The 21,876-nt window shown below is 39.2% G+C and overlaps 1 protein-coding gene across 1 annotated transcript in view; it reads right to left on the minus strand.

The window, feature by feature from the left end:
* The window catches only part of ADAMTS12 (ADAM metallopeptidase with thrombospondin type 1 motif 12), a 160,405-nt gene that overhangs the window by 130,912 nt on the left and 7,617 nt on the right, over positions 1 to 21,876 (minus strand). The window contains exon 2 of the mRNA XM_072359368.1: positions 21,326 to 21,684. Within this exon, the coding sequence (XP_072215469.1) occupies positions 21,326 to 21,684 (359 nt within the window). The remainder of the gene's footprint in view (positions 1 to 21,325; positions 21,685 to 21,876) is intronic.

A 21,876-nucleotide genomic window follows, 5' to 3' on the forward strand; every position in this document is an offset into this window, starting at 1 on the left:
GTTTTTCCCTCTGGAACTATACATTCTTAGGAAGATTTGAAAAGCAGCACATAAAGATTCCTGGTACTGTCTATAGATAATACAAAGATCACAGGAATGCTCTATTATTGGGAAGGTGGCAGGCATGCAGCAATCAGAGCCACTTGTGATTGGAGCTTCAGAAAAGAGCACAAAATTCTATGTGGTCAAATGAAAAGTTGCATGGCAGAGAAATTAAGCCTTGTAAAACAGTGCTGAAGTCTGTGAAGCCTAGTCTGAGGTTCTTAGTTTCACCTCAGACTGGCTGAACACTAGCTCTTAACAGGCCTTGGCAGTCAAAAAGGTAAATGCAATCCCAGAAGATACAGAAGGACATCAGAGTCTCTCCTACCCCATCATCCATTGATACATGTGCCTGCTAGCATCTCTGCCAACTGTACTTTGCCTAGCCAAAACATTTAAATGGCTTACATCATTGTTCAGTCTTTGCTCAGCATGGAAAAGTTTGCTAGAAAGCAGGTAACAGCCTAGTAGTTATTTCTATTCTCAGGGCTGCCACACAGAATTACAAAAAATAAAGTACAATCCTGAAAATTACTAGTTCCTACCTACCTCCATACAGTAAGCAGTGTGACAATTTTGTACTTTTCTCCATGGTCTCTTTGTCTTCACCGACCAGTTCAGTTAGATCTGAATTTGTACAGGTTATACTTATTACAGTCTTGCTATTGTTTTACCCGCAACTGCTGATTTGCTTGCATCTGAGTGTACAGGCTAGCTTATGTTTCCTCAAAAATAAAGAAAATTAAGCTTTTTTAAAATCCTATTTTTTTTTTTATTTATTTTCAGTGGCACAGCAACAACCATTACTTCACCCTTCTATCCAGCTTTTGTATTTTGGCAAAACCAATGCAGCATTCAAGCAGAGGAAAACTCTTCGGGACACAGTGTGCCTTTGCAAAGGCACATAGCAGCTACTGGAAATCAATGTCTCAAACCACTTCAGCCTGTCCCCAACACCATCCCTTCAATTACTATTCCCTTTTAAATGTTTCTGAAGCGACACACACAGAATATTTAAGACAGTATAGTGGACAAAGAGCATGGCATGTGTATCAGCTACAGAGAACATTCTGTAAGTTTAAAATCAATCTCAGTTCAGCAGTCTTAAGGACATGATCTTGCTGTTTTTCCCAGTAAGCTCAGAAGCACCATCATGCTTGCAGAAACAGTCTACACATTAAACTGCTTGAAAATTAGCTTAGATTAGGTACCCAGGGGATTCTTTTCAACTGCCTGCTGCCTTTCTTATGGGCTTATTTCAGCAAATACCAGTTATGGTCTGCTACAATTTTCAATACGCAAGGAGATATTTTCCCCCTCAAAGATATATACTGGAGTTAGATCAGTAAGTAAATAAATAAGAAAACAACCTGAACAACTGTGGATGCGAACTCCTTGTTCTGGTTCTGAAGATGCTGAAGATGTTGTACTGAAGTACAATAGTTGGTCAGGCTTGCAGACCCTGCCCTTAACACGCCTGGGATGTCATGTATAAAAAAAATACTTTTAAAAATAATTTTTATGTAGCTGATTATTTGTGTAATAGCTGTGCTATCTAACACTGGTACAAAAATGGAAAATTGCTTAGGACAGCTATGTTCTCACTTCACCATACACAAGAAAATCCACATCAACATACAGCCAAGTATCTAAAGCCGTATGAGCATACAAAGACATTCAACATTTAAATCTGGTGTTTACTCTCTTGTTGGCTTTGTCTTCCTCTTACCAGTCTGTTTCTATTCCTTGTCTGGATTTTGTTGTGGGTTTTTGTATTTGGCAGGTTTTGTTTTGTTTATTTTATTTTAGTATTTAGGTTACTTTTTTTGTTTGTTTGTTTGCTTTCTGTTGTTGTGGAGTCTGGGGGAGACTTTTGCTTGCTCTGCTTTCTCTTTACATAAATTTACATAAATTTTCCTCTATTACTGCTTTTTGCCAGCATTAATTTTTTTCAGCTAGGTTGTAGAACCTAACATGTTTTCAACTTTAAAGCCAATGCTCAGCTTTGTATAATCATTACCTCTTCAGCTACTTCAGATTTCAGCTGTAAAAGGTTATCTACAAAACAAAGGTACTTGTCTAAAAAATACAGGTACTTTCCTGTATTTTTATACCTCCATTCTTATAAAAGTGGAGAAGTACATTTTATCATGCAAAAAATACAAGATATCAACAGGGCAATAGGAAAATATATACAAAGACAACGAAGCATGGGAGAGCAAAAGATTTTGTACTACCCATTGCATTGCTAAAAGAGAAACATACCTTTTCCACATTCCTTCTTATCAGAAAGAAGACCACACAAGGAATGGGAAGTGGAACAGACTCAGAAGATTCCTTAAACCTTTCTACTAAGACTACCAGATGTACAAGTGCTCACTGCATCCATGCCAAGCACCCAAACTTCATGCAACCCTGCTTTCTCCACAGGGAAGAGTGGCCTCACAAACATATCTTATAATATCAAAATATCAGACTTCATGTACAGCACCACTTAAACACCATATAATTGCCACTAACACAGCAAAGCCTGAAATTCTCACTCTATTAAAATCTTACTGTGAAATATAAAGTGTTTGTTATTGTTATTAGATGACAATCACACCCCTTTTTTCCAGAGATTATTTCCACATGAAAAGAGTCCATCTGAAATACATAATTCCCAACAAGTTGCTACACTTCAAAATAGGAATAAAGGAGTAAAAAATGAGGAAAAAAAAAAAAAAAAAAGTAAAACAAATTAAACCCACCGTAATCTTGAAACACAACTTTACCCTTTTGCATCTCGCTATCAGAACTAATCTTCTACTCACAGTATTTTTTATATAAGAAGACAGCCCAGTAGTAAAAGAAATAAAACAAACTAAAAAGCCCCACCAAGAATAGTGGGAGCACCACACATATTGACCCTGCCAGACAAATAAGTGTCAAATCAGAAGTAAGATATTGGACTTTACTACAGATCACTCAAAAAACACCATAAGTCCTTAAAAAGTCCTTGCCATGCAAGCTCTATACTTTACAGAAAACACTGTACTCTGACTTCACATTTATATTTCTGTCAAGATCTAGCCAAACACTGCTTCCTGTGATTCAAAAGTAGAGAGGTGAAGCTTGTAGCTATATATCAAAATTTATCTCCTTGCACCTGCAGCATCACAGGGGTCTTGTATAAACTTTGATATGAGTGAAACCAGTGGTTCCCTCTACACGTCTACACTCTGCAAACTAGAGTTAACAATCCAGTCTGCAAACTGAAGTTAACAATCCAGCAAGGCATGGAAGTGTTACTATGAAGGTAAATGCTGTGAGATGTTCAACTGTTCCAACTTTCAATTCAGCCATCCTAATCTGAGTTCAGTCTGCTTATTCCTGTTATCAAATGGTAGCTTAACAGCAAAGGATGCAGGAAACAACAGTGCAACTTCTGAAGCTGGTTGTGCCATCCTTCCTTTCATCCTCCAGGCAGCACTCTGCTACCCATTAGGTCCCATTATCTGACCAGCTTTGAAGTGTAAGGGAAGTTGGCCAGCAAGTGAGAATTGTGTCTTCTCTAAAAGTCTGCCCAGAGTCCAGCCATGCCAAGAAACCTCCCAGCTTCTACAATCTGGCATTGTGCTAGAAAAAAATAAAATGAGCACACACTCCCTTTAAGAACTTTGAAGCAGTTCAGTCAGTCAGGAGCTACTCATTACAAGCAACAAGAGTAGAATTTGTTCCTTAGCTGTGCCTGCCTTTTGCAAATATCCTTATGGGCTTTTATGGCTCAGGATGTGTTGTTTTCCTTCTGACAAACATCTCTGCTGTTCTCATACTCCAAATCCCCCTGGAGACACTATGCTAAACTGCTGCTGTACTACTGCTTAAATAGCCCTTGTACATAGTAAGTCATGTGCAAATGCAAACACTTTGCATTTTAAGCTCTACTTCTAATCTGTATTTCACAGCTTTCCATTTTAAATAACTTCACAATATATTTGATCATCTCAGGCAGTGGTTAGCAAGATAGGGGACATCAGAAGGGGAACACATTTCCTGGAAGATGCTGAGAGCAGAGAGGACAGCACCATTGCATCAGGCAGAGGAGTAAGCTGGGCTGTTTGGGGAGCCAGAAAGGCTAAGGCTGATTTGACTGAAGACTGGAAGACTGGTTTCTGTTCATAGAGATAGCAAAGAAAAAGTAGCAAGGGCTTCAGAGATCATGGACACCTGCTATACCTGCTCACTTCGCTGTAACTATCACACTCTGTTTCCATCTCTGAGCCCAGCATCCCTTCTTGGCTCCAGTATGAGCAGTTCCACTCACTTTACAGATGGGGGGGGAAATCTGGCAAAGTTAATGATTAAGAAACCACCGAGTAAATCAGCCAGGACTATTGTCTCTTTTCCTACTGTAACAACAGCGTGAAACTACCCTTCTGGGTAAATCTTTGCTCTAATGATGCATAATAGAAATGAAGAACTGTGTAACAAGGCAGCCATTAAGTTTATGCTACTGCAGAAAACAGAGATAGCGCATTTCATTCTTTGATGTTATAGCAATACAGGAAACCAGAGATGGTCTTTGTCTCAGCCTTCTGCACAAGACAGATCTGGAAGCACTACAAGTGTATTTTCTGTGATGTTGCCCAACACTCACAGAGCAAAACAATTAGTATTTAATGTCATCAGCGTCATCTTCACCCCTCTCTTTTCTTAGCATGACCCCTGGAGCACAAACTCACATTTCACACTAACTCATATTTCAAAAGAAAAAAAAGGAAAAAAAAAAAAAAAAAAAGCAGAGACTACAGAATCAGCAGCATGTATGCTGTCTGACTAAACATAACGCAAGCCATACATAACAGAATCCCAGCCAGAAAGTAAATAGTTTACTGCCAGACATACTTTCCCAGCAACTTCTTAAAGTGAAAGGTGTCCCCAAGACCCTTTTATTGGCCTGGAAACCACTTCAGAAAGTAACTCTCCAAATTCAAAAAGCTAATGTAACTCATGTTACAGAATTTACCACGCAAGTACAGGATGCCCAGGCTTATCTATCTGCAACTCCAATGCACTGTGATCACATAATGAAATAGAGTAAGAGACATCTCGTTTCAGCAATAGAAAGCAGAGAATTTGAATCCTTCATGAAACCAATACCAAAAAGACACGCGATAGTGCAAAAAGCTGTAGTACAATTAATCCTTTTGGACAAGGAGTCAGTGAGTTTCAGGGTATACTGGGCAGCACCTAGGGTTACTGTGCTCTTGCAGACAAGTATATCTCTCAGGGAGATATCAACAAAAGATGATAGGCAGTAATTCGAGCCTATTTCTTTACAACATTCAGAGGCTGTATTTAGACTAACACTCCTGCAGTGTATGAAACTTCTACCCTCAATAAGCCTTTTCCTACAGCTGAACACTTCTGACACCACACAAGGGCTGCACTGCAGCACTTCGTTGAAGAAAAGAAAGATGGCACTGATGGAAGGATGCTTCAGCATGCCTCCAAAAACCATCACTCTCTTGTTTTTCAGTCTGGAGAGGCCCCACAAGCAGTCAGTCACAGCAGCAAGCAGTGGCCAGAGGGAGTAACAGAAGTCAGAGCAAGCAATGAACAAACAAGAGCTGAGCTGTACCACACACAGCAGTGTATGGCAGATGACAGTCACACCCAATGAAGTTGGCACTGCATTACAGGATTGCACTCACAAAGCTATTTAGCATCAGTACATCACCAAAGGAGAGACAAAACAACGTTGTGGCAAAGTTTTCTCAAGACAGATCTTAATTCACTTTAGGTATCACGTATTTTAACGCACATTGCTAGTGGATATAGAACACAGTGGTCAGTACACTGTGACTGTACTACATGGAAAACATTAGGAGGACCTTCTTCTTGCTTGGTATTTTTAAGAAAAATAACCACAGACCTCTTTAGTGCTTCCTGCTTGAATAAACCAGAAACTCTCTGCACTCAGTCCAGAGTACCCGTACATGCAGACACTGCCTTTATGTGGCTCTGGTCAAACACAGCAGAGTGCACCACACAGTCACTGCTCCCCAGGGGCTGTGCTCCACAGCAGGCACGTGTGAAATGTATTTGTTCTAGTTGGAAGTATGGCAGTTCATTTCAGAATGCAACAATGGAAGAGGTTATAAAAATCTTTCTATGTCCTTTCTGGAGCTCATACTTGCCTCCTCCATTTTACAGCACCAAATGCCAACACACACACTGCCATAAGCATTGCAGCCTTCACATGCCAAAGCACTGAGATGTTTTCTTCTACTTCTGTGAGCTGGACACTTTCAGCCTCCTGAAGCAGAGAAGTTGAACAGAAGTCTGATCAGAACAGGATAACATTTGAGCAGACCTAGAGTGATCATACAGAGATGCTCTCATGTGAAGCCTGTTTTCTGGGTGTGTATCATTTTCCCTGGCTACCTATCACTTGTCATCAACACAGAAACATGTAATACGAGGGAACAGAATTTCCCAGATGGGAAGGCAGACAGAGCTGCCTGAGCAAAGTCAGTTTCAAGGGTGCTTTTTGCCAAGAATGTTTTCTGGCAGAACCAGCCAGAGAGAGGCTAGTGCTTTGCCATGTGCCACAGAAGCAATGCTGTGGTACCCATATCTTGCTGCCTGTGACTGAAGGTATCAGAGAATTTTGCTATCACTCTGATAGAAAGCAGAGCGCCTTTTAGTTATTTTGCTACTGTTTTAAAAGCTGTTATGCAGTTTTTAAGGTTTTGCTGTGTTCTCCCCAGTTTACTCTGTTCCCAAATAAAGCCACTCGCAAGCAGATTCTCTTGGTGCATACTGCTGCTAAGTGCTCCCTGACACAAACCCTGGAAGAATAGTTCTTGGCTCTTTCTCCTTTCAACATATATACAGAAACTGAGGCAGTGCAGGGTGTATAACAGATCCCAGACAACTTTACGAACTGTATGGCTGCCAAGATCTTTCCTGTAATCACCTACATAAACAACAGTCCTCTTTTTCCTTCCCTCCCCCCGGTTTTTCTTTCTCCTTTATGTTCTTTCTCTCCTTTATCTCTTCTCTCTCCCGTCTCCCTGCATTTAAACCTTGAGTATGTTAATTTAGCTCACATGAGGCGTCTCCTTTGGTTCAGAAGTATTTTGAGTTGTATTTTGGCTGTATTTTGGAAAGGTGCTGGTTTTATTTATTTAAATATGTGACATTACCTGGACTCATACCAAATACAGTCACACTGTGCCTTAGAGGGTTACACTCACTTTGGCTTTCTCAACCTTAGAAAATGATAAAGATGAAGTAAATGAAGGTCACTTGTGAAGGATATAAGTTGTTTATCAACAGATATCAGAGCAGAGCTAACAGGCTGTGTCTTGCCTTCTCAAAATCCAACCCTCATTGGTTCAAGTATGCTTAATCATCTTCCACAGTCAACTAATTGATTTTGCTCTAACTTCAAAGCTTGTTTACTTTTTGTCTGTTTTCCAGGTCTTCCCAGGAATGTCAGCCTGCTTGTTCCAAGAGTCTGTGAATCCTCACAAAACTCTCTGCTCTGAGCACCCAAACCAATACTCTAGAAACAAAGCTTGAAAGGAAATCCTGAGTCAGCAGATCCAGCTGCCAGTTCTCCATCATATAAACTAAATCTCACATAAAAGAGCAGGACTGACTCAGACCAACACCTCTCACCCTACAATTTCCAAGAACTGCCAAATGCAGACACCTAGAAAATAGTAAAACAGAATATGATACATGCTACTCATTCTCCCTCCTCTTTCTTCAAACGGCGATGTCTGTTCTGTTCTAAATAAAATGCTGGACATATTTTTCCTCTGTATTTTTAATCGCTGATCAGCTTAAGATCATTTATGACATTTCTCAAGGTAATATCATGCTAGTAATAAGCTATGTTGGCATCAGAGAGTATATTTAGAATCATAGAATCACAAGGTTAGAAGGGACCTACAAGATCATCTAGTCTAACTGTCCTCCCATGACCACTAACCAGATCTCATAGCTCCTCATCCAGACGCCTCTTGATCACTGCCAGGGATGCTGACTCCACCACCTCCCTGAGCAGCCATTCCAGTGCCTGACCACTCTCTGAGAAAAGAAGTTCCTTTTTACGTCGAATCTAAACCTCTTCTGGTACAATTTGTGTCCATATCCTCAGGTCCTGTTTGTTGCCTGGGAGAAGAAGCCAAAACCCTCCTCATCACAACTTCCTTTCAGGAAGTTGTATAGTGCAATGAGGTCTCCCCTGAGCCTCCTCCAGGCTAAACAATCCCAGCTCCCTAAGCCTTGGTCTATACTTCCAACAAAAAAACATGTTTTGAACACATATTCCTATTATTTTTCAATTATTAAACAGTCTAGGCTATAACACTTGAATTCTCCTCCCTGGAACTCCAATTCAGACACTACCTATTTTAGCAAAACAGTATCCTTGCCAATCTCTGTGCTGATGAGACCTTCCCACTTTGGGTCTGATCTAAACTTCATCAAATATTCTTTAATTTTGTTCCAGGAGTGCTAAGAAAAAATAATAATAATAAATAAAAGCAGGCCCAGAACAGAGACTTAAGAAAGTTCAAAAAACAGAAAATCTTCAGAATAGAGAAAACACACAGAACACTTGTCCAAGAGTGAAAAATATAACTCAGTTTTGCTAACCTTGGTCTCTATAAGGAAGTGGAATATAAACAAGGTGGTTGGTTTACATATTAATATACCAGTCATTCAAGGTCTTTACAGTGTGTTTTTCTTGAGAAGTGTTAGAATAATCAATTTAATTGGAGCAAGCACCATTTAAAACAACATTCACATGCATTCCATGAAAAATCTATGTCAAAATCTGCTCTGGGATCTTCCCTATAGAAGAATACCCAAAAAGATAATGTTACTGGGTTGGAGATCACCTTTCATTCTAATGAAAAGCAAAACACTCCGAGCACTGTTACAACACAAATTTGATAGCCTAAAAGTTCACCTGGGTAAGAAGTCAGTATGTTTAGTCTCTCAATACCCTTTCAGCTCTTTTCTTGGAAGACAATAATAATTAATGCAGGCAGGGGCTTTGCAGCTAGTCACAGATAATTTACACTCAGTTTCATTCCCTCCTTAGATCTGGATTGCCCCTAGGAGTGATAATGGATGTTTAAGTTCTATTGCTCTCCTTGGCATCTTTCTTCTGAATTACTACTATTCTCAGACTTCTGAACACTTCTTGAAAGCTAAGTGAAATCCATTTCCTCAGTTGATAGAGAACACTTAATTGGATAAACAAGTGGCATGCTCTACCTGTGGCTTTGCTAGCAAGAAAAGAACCACGCACGTCTCTGTGTGAGAAGAAACCTGTACTGCTTTAACTTATCCTTTTTCTGGCTGTTGGGACAGTGATCCTACTTAGAAGAAATAATAGTAGCTTTCTCTGTGTGCTGTCACGCAAGAGACATTAAATATTCCTGTCATTCTTTTATTCTAAATCTTTATTTCCAGTAGCTTTTCTTTTCTTTTTCTTTCTTTTCTTTTTCTTCACTTAAGACAAGAATAACTATGAAATGGCATTTGTCTTGGGCTTCCAAAAAAATTATTTAACAAAGCTCCATACCTTTCAAGTATCATGTCTCTCAAACTACTTCCTTTCAAGCCTTCAACACTATCAAGCATTTTCCCTTTTGAAAATCATATGCACCCATAATCCACTCTGGATCTACAGAAACAAAAATCAGGACCATAAGCTGCAGTACAAGTTCACAGCTACCAATTACTGCATGTAATTTTATCAGATCTAAAGAGTCCCAGCATTAAACTGAGTACTTTATTGTCTTACTTGACACAGTATAAAAATGTTTTTTAACCTAGCAGAATGACACCTGACAGTCCACTGTGAATAAAAAACCACCAATAACACAGCAGATTCAGAAACATAAAATTATTTCCTATTCAAAAATAATAAATATATGAAATTACAGTGCCTCATTAAAACAAGCACAGTTTCCTCTTCCTGTTTGTTTCGTGTGCTTTAACACAGAAGAAAGACTGGGAGGGGCAAACATTACATGCTTAATACCTGTATGTACAAAAAATATAGATAATTTTCCTTGATGGTACCACAGATGTAGTACTAGCTAGATCACAGTGCAGATGAAATGCAGCAACCACATGGGTAATTTTACTCTGGTAGCTGGTACAATATGTCATACTGCACAGCTGGCAAGGCAGAAGGAGAAGAAAACATTTCAGTGATGCTACAAGGAACAGTTTTATTTCATTCATGTTTTCCTCCTTTGTATATGGCACTTCAGTACAAAGCCATTGAGTATGAAGTGAGGTCATTATCACTTTAATTGCAGTGATAAACAGGCACTACATGCAAGATATCTCCTCTAGGCATCAGTGGGCAGGATTCACTGTGAATGTTCGTGAGTCAAGTTTGGAGCTCTTCTCTTCCAAGACATTAGATTTTCTCTCTCCTGAAGGAACAACATACAGGAAACCTGCACATCCCAGAGATATCCAAATGTTTTTTTACCCTCTGTGTCCTCTGTGAGGCACACTGCTGGGATTCATTGGTTTTATTCTACATCCTGCTCCACATTATACCATAACCCACTTAGTCTGTCAGCCACCTGCCATCATGCTGCACTACTCCAGATGCAATTCTTTTTTTTTGTGGCAACTGTGCTATAGAAACGGCATACAAAAAAAGAAAAAAAAGTCACATTATGGAAAAAATGCAGTCCTCTCATGCATGAGCGCACTGCAAGAGCCAGGCAAGTGATGTCCGCAGGTGCTTGCTCAACCCTCTCGCTTTCATACGCATTCCTCACCTGCCTTTTCTATACCCAATTTCATGTCATTATTTGAAAACTTACAGCCTAGTACTGTATTCATAGCCTGCACAAAAAAGGGTCCACACTATGGCATAAGACACAGAGGAGCTGTGACGGATATTTTATACCCACCAAGCACTTTTATCAAAGCTCCTTCTTCATTTAACTGCCTGCACTTGGGAGCGCTGTGCAGGGTCAGAGCAGTCACAGCACTGAGATTACTGTGGAGTTAACAGCACCAAACTGAATTTAAATTTAAATGTTTTTAAGTCTGCAGCTTTCACAGATGCTACTACTATTAATATCTCAGGACACAGCCCCTCCAGTACCTGGACAGCACAACAAAAATGCTGCCTTCCAGTACTGCTTACTAACGTGTCTAGGGGTACCTATGATGTAAGACGACCTTCTGTTATATTAAAATACGTCATTACAAGCAAGTGAAAATCCTGAAAAGGACAGCCTCCCTAAGTTTTGTTTTTTTCATTTGAAGGACATGAGGGGAAAACAAAAATGTAAAAAATTTTGGAACTACATGAAGTTGTATAAACCATAAGCAACAGTTTAACACTCAAAGCATCATAGAAACATTTGCTCAGGACTGCCGCAATATAATTTGTCCTTCCTTATTAAAGATGGAAATAAGGAGGATACTCTATTTCTTTTAATTTGTTTGCCCTTAATCCAGCCCCAAAGTAACCGACACCCATTCAGGAACTGATTAATGAATGTTATGAGCTCAGAATAACCATTTGTTGTTTTATTTCTGAATTCCAAGCACTTTAAAGCTGTAGATTTTTTTATTATTATTATTTTTTTTTTCTGTCAGTTCCTACCCCTCCCCTCCAAAACAGTGCAGATTGGGATCATCTAAAAGAATATAATGAACAAGCCATGAGAATTTTCCAGTAGTTTTCGTAAGTCCAAAACACAATGGATAAATTAGCTTTTATTTAGGAATGATTTCCAAAACTGCATACTGAGAGACAAAACCCAAAATAAAGTTTTAGTTTTAGATCTAACTGAATTTCCACTTGAAGTTATATGATGTGGGCATGTAGGAAAAGCAGAGTGGGGTGAAAAAGTCACATTATGTTCAGTCACAAAACTCTGCAAACTATATGTAGTTATTTGAAGTTACTAAAAGTGTTCACTGGTAGTCTAATCTTTGGCAGAGACTTCTCGCAAATGGTACCTATGAACTGCAGTGTAACAGTTCAGTAACAGTTAAAAACTACGTCTAGTGTTATTTCTGCTTCACAAATCCTCCTGGTGGGCTTGTATTTATAGTAAAACGAATTATTTATATTTCCTCTTGCAAATGTAGAAACATGCTAATTTCTAACAAAGGAATTGCTGCAAGAGGAAAATAAATTACTTAGAAATTGTTTTTTTCCAAAAGCAAACAAGCTTTGTCCCCTAATACCTAATCCACTATTCGCTTGATCTGATCTAATCATAAAGACAGTGGACCTGGCCAGATCTTGATTCATTTCTTTAATAAAGTCAGACTCCGAGAATATTTGGGAGAATAGAAAATGAAGGCATAAACCACAGGTAACAAGAATGAAAAAAAATATCTGCTTGTACTACTAAGTGCCATTAAGCTCCAGAGCTATGGCCATGTAACAGTGTTGCAAAGGAACCAAACACAGATCTCCCTCTTCATGGCAACTTTCCTTGCATTTAAATTTTGGATTAAAAATTAGAACCTGTTACACAGGATATAATATAGCTCTATCTTGCCTTTCCTTTTCATTTAAATGTCTCCTGGGATAGAAATCTGCTGAGTGGAAAGAAATCTATAACAAACCCTCTGACAGGTTGAGCTCAGAAACACAATCTATACGAAGACAAGCAGCAGCTCACATTTTAGTCTCCAAATACTCCTGTAGCTACAGGTAACAAGTTACAGACATAGCTGCCCAAATTGGTGACAACTCACCAAGAAGGCAGAGCACAAAGGTAGGATTTCAGTACAGATTGATGAAAACTGGTACATTATGGCATGGTGAAGGGACAAAGGCAACAGGGAAACAATCTCATCTGTGCACATTAAGAGATGGGCTGCTCTGAAGAAACAGGAACCCAAGCTCTTCATAGCAAGAGCTGCTTATATACAACCGCTTAACAGCTACCAAAATAGAAGTATCAGGTTTTCAGAATCACCTGAAATCAAAAGAGTGGGTTTTTTTTTTGTTGTTTTTTGTTGTTGTTGTTGTTGTTTGCTTTTTTTTTAACAGTCACAGTCACTGTAATCAATGTTTGATTGTTCATTCTCTCCTGTAAGGTAGTAATTACATAAGGCATTAAAAAGAAGCTGACAGAAAGCTTGGTAAAAACAAGAAAAGTTACATCTAAATTGTTTTAAGTGTCCAGGGAAGCTCAAGAAAGTATCTGAAAGATGAAGCTGCTGAAGAGGTTCAACAAAGAAAACATGCAAGAAATTTCATAAGAAGTCTGATGAAAGCTGAAAACAAAAGCAAAGATGAACATATATATTTAAAGTAGGAATATATATATATACATATTTGCATAAACATACAAGAGATTTAGGTCTCCTGTTAGCATTTACAGGCAGACAAAAGGCTAAGCAGTCTGTTTGCCATCAGAGCAACTTGGAAAACAACTGATGTATTTAAACATAGCCACTGCTTAGACAACGCAACCAGATTAGTATTATTACTTAATTAGTTATTTTAGAAGCTTGCAATTTCAGATCAGTCTCTAACCAGAGCATGGTAGGGAGCCAGTGTGTACATAAAGCACATAATTATCCCATCCTAAATTAGTGGCTACTTGAAATCTGTTTCAATTTAAAAATGGATTGGGGAAGTCCTCAGCTTCTGGAGATACCCAATATATTTGGGCATGACACAATAATAACCAATACATACAACAACACTGAAGTCTCCCTAATGCAAAAGCATACAACAGAGTTAAATATACATTTATGTATGCTTCTAATGTATATATATATATATGTATAATAAACATTATATACATATAATAGCCCCTGTTACTGACCCAGCTCAGGGCCTGTAGCTGCTCATTTCCAGCAGACAAACTGGAAGCAAAACCCAAGCTCACAGAGCTGCACTATAAGTAACAGTAGTAATCTACCCTCTAAACATAAGCAGTGGAGATGGTGTATTTTGCTCTGTTGTTTATAACTCCCATTGCTGTTTATCACCTAACCTACTGCCACTGTTTATCTGCTCAGAACAGGAGCAAGACAAGCTTCTCATGGTACTTTTGTTTTTCTTTTGAACAGCTAGGAAATAAAAAGGCATATGATTGGTGAGATTTGTCCTTATTAATGTCACATTATATGCATCACTGGGTATGTAGGAAAGCATGAGTTCTTCCCCTTATGCTCATCATCTGTGATTACATACAATGCATATGCTATGATGGGCAGCAGGTACAGCACATTGTTCATATGGCAACCAAGGAAAACAACTCTGTTAATCCACAAGCTTCCTTTCAGCATCATGAAAATGGATTTTAAAAGATTATATAGATAGCAAGAGCAATCAAAACCTGGTTTCTCCATAGATTTGCTTTCCACGTGCTCCAGTTCCCCCTCTTAAAGCTGTTTTCAAAGAACAGATAATTTTACAAACCTCACAGTATTACAAAATCAACCAGAAAAGCCATTAAGTTTATTTTTTACTGCTAGGTTATGAACCTGTAGTCTGAAGTCACACACCCACAGCTTCCTCTAAGTGAATTATAAGCTTTTTATTAGGAACACCACACATGAAATCATGAGTGGATACGTCCAGGGAAAAAAATAAAAGAACACAAAATCACAGAAATACACACAGAATTCATTAAAATGACTCATGGAAACCAGAAACAGGTTTGGAAAGCTCAGTTTGATAATGATATTCTAAATCACTTAGCAAGTAGTCACAAAGTTAAATAAGATAATAAGATTTCTTCAAACTATACAATAAATAGCATCTTTTCTGCAAATACAAAAGATGGACATCTTGAAGGAGCAAGGCAGTCTAATCCTGGGTACTCCATTCAAACCAGTTACTAGCAACTGTACCTAACCAGTCAATGACAGATTCACTGATACATCACAAGACTGTAAGAGCAGCAGCCAAAGCCAGTTTCCAGGCTAGCAACATCATACTGGTCAAAGGTGACAAGGCCAAGACCAGGAGCCACCAACACAGCTGGATTCTCATGTATTGAGATCACGGATGAGATTCATTTGACCTGTCAATTAGAGTATTTTTGAAGACAAAAGAGTGGGGGGAAGGGAGCTGGCAGATGGATAAAGCTGGATTTCAAACATAAAGAAAGGGGATGATGTTGAAGTACTGAAGTAAATGCCATTGAAAATTTGAATTATTTATCTGTTTAAAGAAAGAAAGCACTGCCCACAACACACTCTGCTTTTTAATGTTTTTCATAGAAAAAAAAATAATAGACAAATGACAAAAACAAAAACCAGCAACACAATCCAAGCAAGGAGAAAATCCAGATTTTATTATTACATACAAAAGGGTGGAAAACAAAGCATGACACAGGACAGATGCCCAGGGAACACTGGATTTTTTCTGCTTACAGACTGCTCCAAGATAAGAAATGCACAGCAGATATTAAAGGGATTTAGGGAGTTACCAAGTAGGTCTTTCCCTCTACACACATGACAGAACAAGCCAGGTTGCAACATTCAGACTTCGGAAAACTTCATTATATTTAGGCATGGAGGAATTCCCAGCCCCCAGGGAAAAAAAAGAAGGTAGGCAGATCACTCTCATGCCTGGCATTCTCCAGACTCCTCATTCATACATTTTAGCTCCAGTGTGTGGACAAGACAGAAGAAAACGCTGCAGAGATTTTACTGACATCTAAAAAAGGAGATACAGTTGGCAAACAGGCCACCTGCCACACTTCCCACCACAATCACCATTCACCAAGTACTTCAAGGCTGGAGAACAGCAAAGAAAGAAGTGACAAATGCCCTTAAAGAAAGCAAAAGGAATGAGATAAGGGGAAGAGACCTCTGGAAAAATACTTGTGCACTAATCTCCAAGAACACTTTTTCCAAGAATGGAGCTTCCTTGTTGAGGTAGCACAGCTGTAATATGCTTCAATTCATTACCATCAGATCCATTAACCACCAAAACTCCATGTTTTTTCGAATACATCATGGGTCTGTACAGTTCCATGTGATGGAACAGTGCTGAATCAAGTTTCATATGGTCATAAGAGAAACTTAAGGAGAAATGAAATGTGATCTTTCCCAAGGTGTACTTTTGTACTGCCAAAAACCTACCCAATTGTGATGATCAAAATCCACTTGCTCTTGAGGAGAAACAGTTATATCACCCACAAGTATACTATAACGGAATAGAAAGACATTGCTGTTTTCTGGGCTAAAGAAGCTAAATTTGCTCAACAGGAGTTTTGCATGGCTGTAGAGCTACCTTTAATAGGTTAATAAGCACATTCTTCACAATGAACAAACCTCACAAACTGGAAGATGTAGAGGTGGTTAGATGCTTCTGTCTATTACTTTAAAACAAAATGTTATTAAAATGTTATAGGGATTTCTTTACTTCCTAATCTTCCCTAAGGAAAAGGCTATCTTTGCAAAATCTGTCAACCAGGTGCAAGCTTTCTACATCCACAAGAGTGGAAAGTATAGACTAGTGGTATCAAACTAATCTCGCAGAACACAGTATCAGTGCAATACTGTTGTGGTATCTGCTCAGAACAGTTCAACATGGGACAAAGATGATACTCTGCTGATCAAAATGGAAAAATGCTAAGTAGAAAAGCCTCCTTGGACAGTGATCATGCTGAGTTTCCCAAAACTGAAGCAGACTGAAAGATTAAGAAGAAAGGTGGCACTTTGTAAGTGCTAGAGTTTGCTTTCGGGTCTCATACAGTGCTGCTATACCACAATAAGACATGAGCAGAAATCAACACCATTCTACCTTTCAATGAAAAGCTTGCTGCAAACATCAGGGCACACACCAATCTGCAGAGAGAAGATCCACTTGGTACATCTCCCACCAGCTGCCATACAAAGAAAAGCTGTCATACAGCTGTCAAGAAGAGTTCACAGATGATTCTCCTGTCTGTGGCTGGGCACAGAAGGAAGAATTGAGATGGAGAAAATCTTCATAAAATTCCAGAGCACAAGCAGCAGATTTGACCCAATTCTATACAGTCAAGAGGTCTTGTTTGCTTGCTCACCACTACCAAGGAAAAGCTGTGTGCTGATCTGGGGGAGGCAGGAGGAGGAATAAATAAGCAAACTTCGTGACTTTGTACAGCATTTCTGTTGCCTGGGCAGCAAACAACAGCAGCACTTCTGGTAAATAATCACGTCCGTCAGGACAGAGGCAACCTGCTGACCTATTCAATGCCACGCAAGGCCCAAGACTTTACCAGGTACAAGGTACAGATCATTTTTAATTTCCATGCTAATGTTCTTCCACTGCTCTTCCATTTCCATGATAATACTTAAAGTCTTTGAAGATTAAAACATTACCAGATGCCCAACAGCAACTGTCCACTGACAACAAGTGTCAAGGAAACAAAGCCTTTACGATGCTGTCAACTAAAAATTCTATAAACAGTGACTGAGCTATTGATGAATAAAAGAGAGCCTTGTTCCTAATGAAGAGGATGGATTACCAGAGAAAAATTAACTTCCCCCCTCTACAGGACTCAGTGCATGAACTCAGTATTCATTCATTCTACTTCTGAGCTTTGTTCCCCCCCCCCATTCCCACTGAGAGTACAGGCTCACACAAACCTGAACTGCTACACATGGACTAACACACAACTGAGAATTAAGGCATTAGTGTTGGGAAAAATTCATTGTGATGTTTTGCTGAAAGGCATCATTAAAATAAAGCATTATTAGAAGCGTACCATATATGGCATTCCAAGACACGTCCAAATGTTATTTCTACAGTGGGACAAGAACTGAAACATTTCCTCCATTTACTTCCTCTTGCCAACTTTCCCATACCAAGGAGATTTCATATCTGCTCTTCTTCCACATGCCACAAGTTTGATGATTCCCAGGTGAAAAAGCACCATATTGACAGCAATCAGGTGGAAAAACTTTCCCCACCTTTTAAAAGCATTGATTCTCTTTCTCAGTCATTAGTTTATAGAATCACAGAACAGCTTGGGTTGAAAGGGATCTCCTAGATCATCTAGTTCCAGTGCCTCTGCCATGGATAGGGTTGCCATCCACTAGATCAGAAGGCTTAGGACCCATCAAGTCCAGCCTTGAATGTTTCCAGGGAGAGGACATCCACAACTTCCCTGGGCAGCCTGTGCCAGTGTCTCACCAGCCTCTGTGTGAAGAATTTCTTCCCACTAGTCCTATCACTATCTACCTGTCTAAAAATTTGGTATCTATCCTGCTTGTAAGCTTCTTTCATATATTGGAAGATCACAACGAGGTTGCCCTAGGGACCTCTCCAAGCTAAACAATCCCAGCTCCTTCAGCTTTTCATCACAGGAGAGGCACTCCAGCCTTCTGATCATCTTAGCGACTCTCCTCTTGATCCACTCCAATAGCTCTGCATGTTTTCTGCACTGGGGACTCCAGGCCTGGACACAGTAATCCAGACAGGGCCTGATACTTGTTAATGTGACTCAGAAACTCCACTGAAAACTATAGTTGCTCAGTCCATTCACATGGTTTATTCAAGAGAAAATTTGATTGTGATATATGTTACAAATAAAAGCTATATAATCACTGCATGAGTGATGCTCAAAACAGCAGTGACAATGGAAGTAGGAATATATTTCAAAGTAAAAGCGAAAGGGAGATTAATTAGCTCATGAGGAAGAAGGCCAACATAAATAAGCTCATAAACCTCAGGTTTTTATCCTGACAATGAGAATGGACTTCTGTCAATGGTTTCTGGGCCATCTGGGCCCAGTTCCAAGACTAACAGGTCAGGGAAACCCATGGACTTGTGCCCCAGGAAAGGGGGAAGTGGGAAGGGAAGGTAGGGAGATAGGCCTAAAAATAAAACAGTGGCAATGATCTGAGAAGGAAAGTTAATTTACTATTACATTGGAATGTAAGTTAACACAAAATAATACAATAAAATTGGAACTGGAACTAATAAATCAAATAAAATGAGAGAGAGTGTCCAAAAACACAAGGCTTTACTCAACGTTGAGGTGAGATTGCTAGGGAGTGCACACACTGCGGAGATGAGGAGCAAAAGGGAAAAAAAAGGGACACACCTTGTGACTTGCAAACAGTTTTATCTTTCCCACTGAACAGAAACGGAAACAAAAAGTCACCTGGGGTATGTGGTTCTCCTGTTCCGAGGGTGAGGTACCCAGATAATTGGCAGTCCATGGAACTGGACCATTAATTCTTTAACTCCCAACGCACTACATGATGCTATGATGCGGAATACCCATAACAATAATCATAAAAACATGACAGTTTTCCAATGCTGATAAAAAAAAGATTAATATGGTTTCATGTGATGTAGTCTCTTACAAAGAATCAAGAAAAACGACATTCCTCTGCTTGTGGAGCTTACTGATATTAAGAGATTCAGACCCAACTCCTACTGCAACTTCTTCAGAATTCAGTGACTTTCAAACTTCATAAATCACCCCCATCAAAGCTATAGTGGTTTTCCCCTGCGGCCACTTGCAATCTGAATTAATTTATGATTCTGTATTTTCAAAGTTTCAGTTTTGGAAAAACAACAAAAAGTAGGAGACTACTTTTCAGACACAGGTGCTTTGTCAAAACTCAAATCAGAGAAAACCTCAAAAAATTTGTATCTGCAGTGGAAGGGTCATTTTGAAACATATTATTAGGCCAACTTTATGGTTCAATTTAAGAAATTATTCTTTAAATCCTTACTGTGGACAAAATGCTCCAGAAGGCATAGAGAAGTTCTATTGTTTCATTTTCAAATTTTCAATCTAACGGTGAATAACCAGGATGTTTCATCAAAGCACATGAAAAATTAACCAAAGAAGCTAATCTGATATTCATACCACCTTTACCTTAGAGACCCTTCAACCATAAGGGGATTTAGGGAAGTTTTCATAAATTGGTCCCCACTGGAAAAATTTCCAAGACTGCTGATGTCCATCCTGGCTGGGATTGACCAAGTAGTGATCTACTTCTCCAGGCAATACCCAGAACTGTTGGTGTCAGCTGTGTGATATTCCAAAGTTTCCATGTTCACCTACACCATACATCTTCATATTACTCTTCATACATTGCTAGGATATTTTGAGTTCCCAAAGCTGATGGCAGATTCGTGCTTCACAACAGAAAGGAATTCACTTGGATACTAAAAGGTTGGCAGAGAACAGATGTACTTTACAGATGCTCACCTTGGTGAGGAATTCAGGCTTAAGAGTGAATCTTCATTCTTTAGACTGTTGCATCCTGAGATGCATTGGTCAAGAGGGGCCAGTGTGCTGCTCTACCCATTTTAAACTACTGCCATTTATCACACTAGGATCAAGGCTTTAATGAACCTGCAGGCTGCACATACTGCCTGCGTACACCATTCTGCTTGTATACTCCAAGAGCCCTTTGCATTTTGTCTCTCACACCCTATCTGCCATTTTATACAGCCCCCTAAAACATCACCTTGTTCACATCCAGGCACTTTGTCTCTTGTTCCCCTCCACAAGACACATACAGCCTCTTCCTCTTGAACTAGAAACATGAGCTACAGCATTGATAAAAGACAAAACGCAACAAAAACAAGGATTCCACTTCCTTATCTCACTTTGAGCCACAGCCTACTGAGAAATACAAAATTTCAAGCTCTAGACTTGTAAGTATTCCTTTGAATGAAGGATGCCTATGTTTGATTCAGGTTTGAACTTAAAGCCCTAGCTAAGTCTCCATCTACCCAAGCATCTATCTATTTTTGAAGTTGCAATGCCATTCTTCCATCTGACCCCACCTACCACCTGCTGATTTGGTTTGTAAGGAAGTACTGGTGCACCTGAGCTACATTCCTTTTAGACGAAAGTAAAGCTTCCCATCCAGGTGCACAGCAAAGGCATTCCAACTACTAGCATGTTCAAAACAATAAGTATATATTTAAACTGTTTCAAATCACAGCAAAAAGTCCAGAGTACTAAAAAAAAATAAAAAAATTAAAAAAAAAAAGATAGTTAAAGGTAATCACCAAGGGTCCCCAGCTTCAGCTTTTGACCTCCTCTTTCTCTTTTTCAGAAATAGCACTCAGTATACCAAATTGATTCTTCTAGAGGATTGTGTCACTAAAATTTTAGATAGGCTTACTTAGTTTTTAAGCCCATACATCCATATAGAAATGCTCCACTCAGTTGCAGTGACACCAAAGTTAGTTCTGAACCCATTGGGTTGGGGCAATCCCAGGTACATGTAACTTGATGATCACTGTGGTCCTTTTCAACCCAGGCCATTCTGTGATTCTATGATTACTTACCAAGCCGTTGCAAGTGCTGATTGCTGCTGTTCCATTCCCAAAACCTGGCTGCAATACTGTGCCAATAAAGTGGCAAGGAACTCCTGAGTGGACTTCAATCTTCGCACGACTATGGTTGCCACGTCTTCTCTCTATTACATAGTTGTGGGAAAGAAATCCCATGTGGATAGTCAAGTTGAAAAACAGGTCCTTCTCCTTGTGGTTAATTTTATAATATATTGGATTCTCTTTGCCAAGATCTCTCTTCTTCCTTGTGTTTGAGATGTGATGGTGTAAATTAAAAGAAATAAAATGCCCATTTGCATCTACTCTTGCTGGATCAACCACTTCGTATTCTTGCAGTGTCTTGATAAATTGCCCTGAAATGAATGTGGAAAAAAACAAAGAAAAATGGGTAAGTGCAATCCTGTTCAGAGATCATGTGGTTTAAAGGAAAACTAAAGAGTGACAGCAGTCCACCAAGCCATCCTACTGACACAAGAGCAGACACTCTGTATCAGAAACCTTAAGTAGGAGACAGAGCCTACAAATTACGAAAAATAAAAGAAAAC

This window comes from Excalfactoria chinensis, chromosome Z (assembly GCF_039878825.1).
Source record: "Excalfactoria chinensis isolate bCotChi1 chromosome Z, bCotChi1.hap2, whole genome shotgun sequence".
Lineage (NCBI taxonomy): Eukaryota > Metazoa > Chordata > Aves > Galliformes > Phasianidae > Excalfactoria > Excalfactoria chinensis.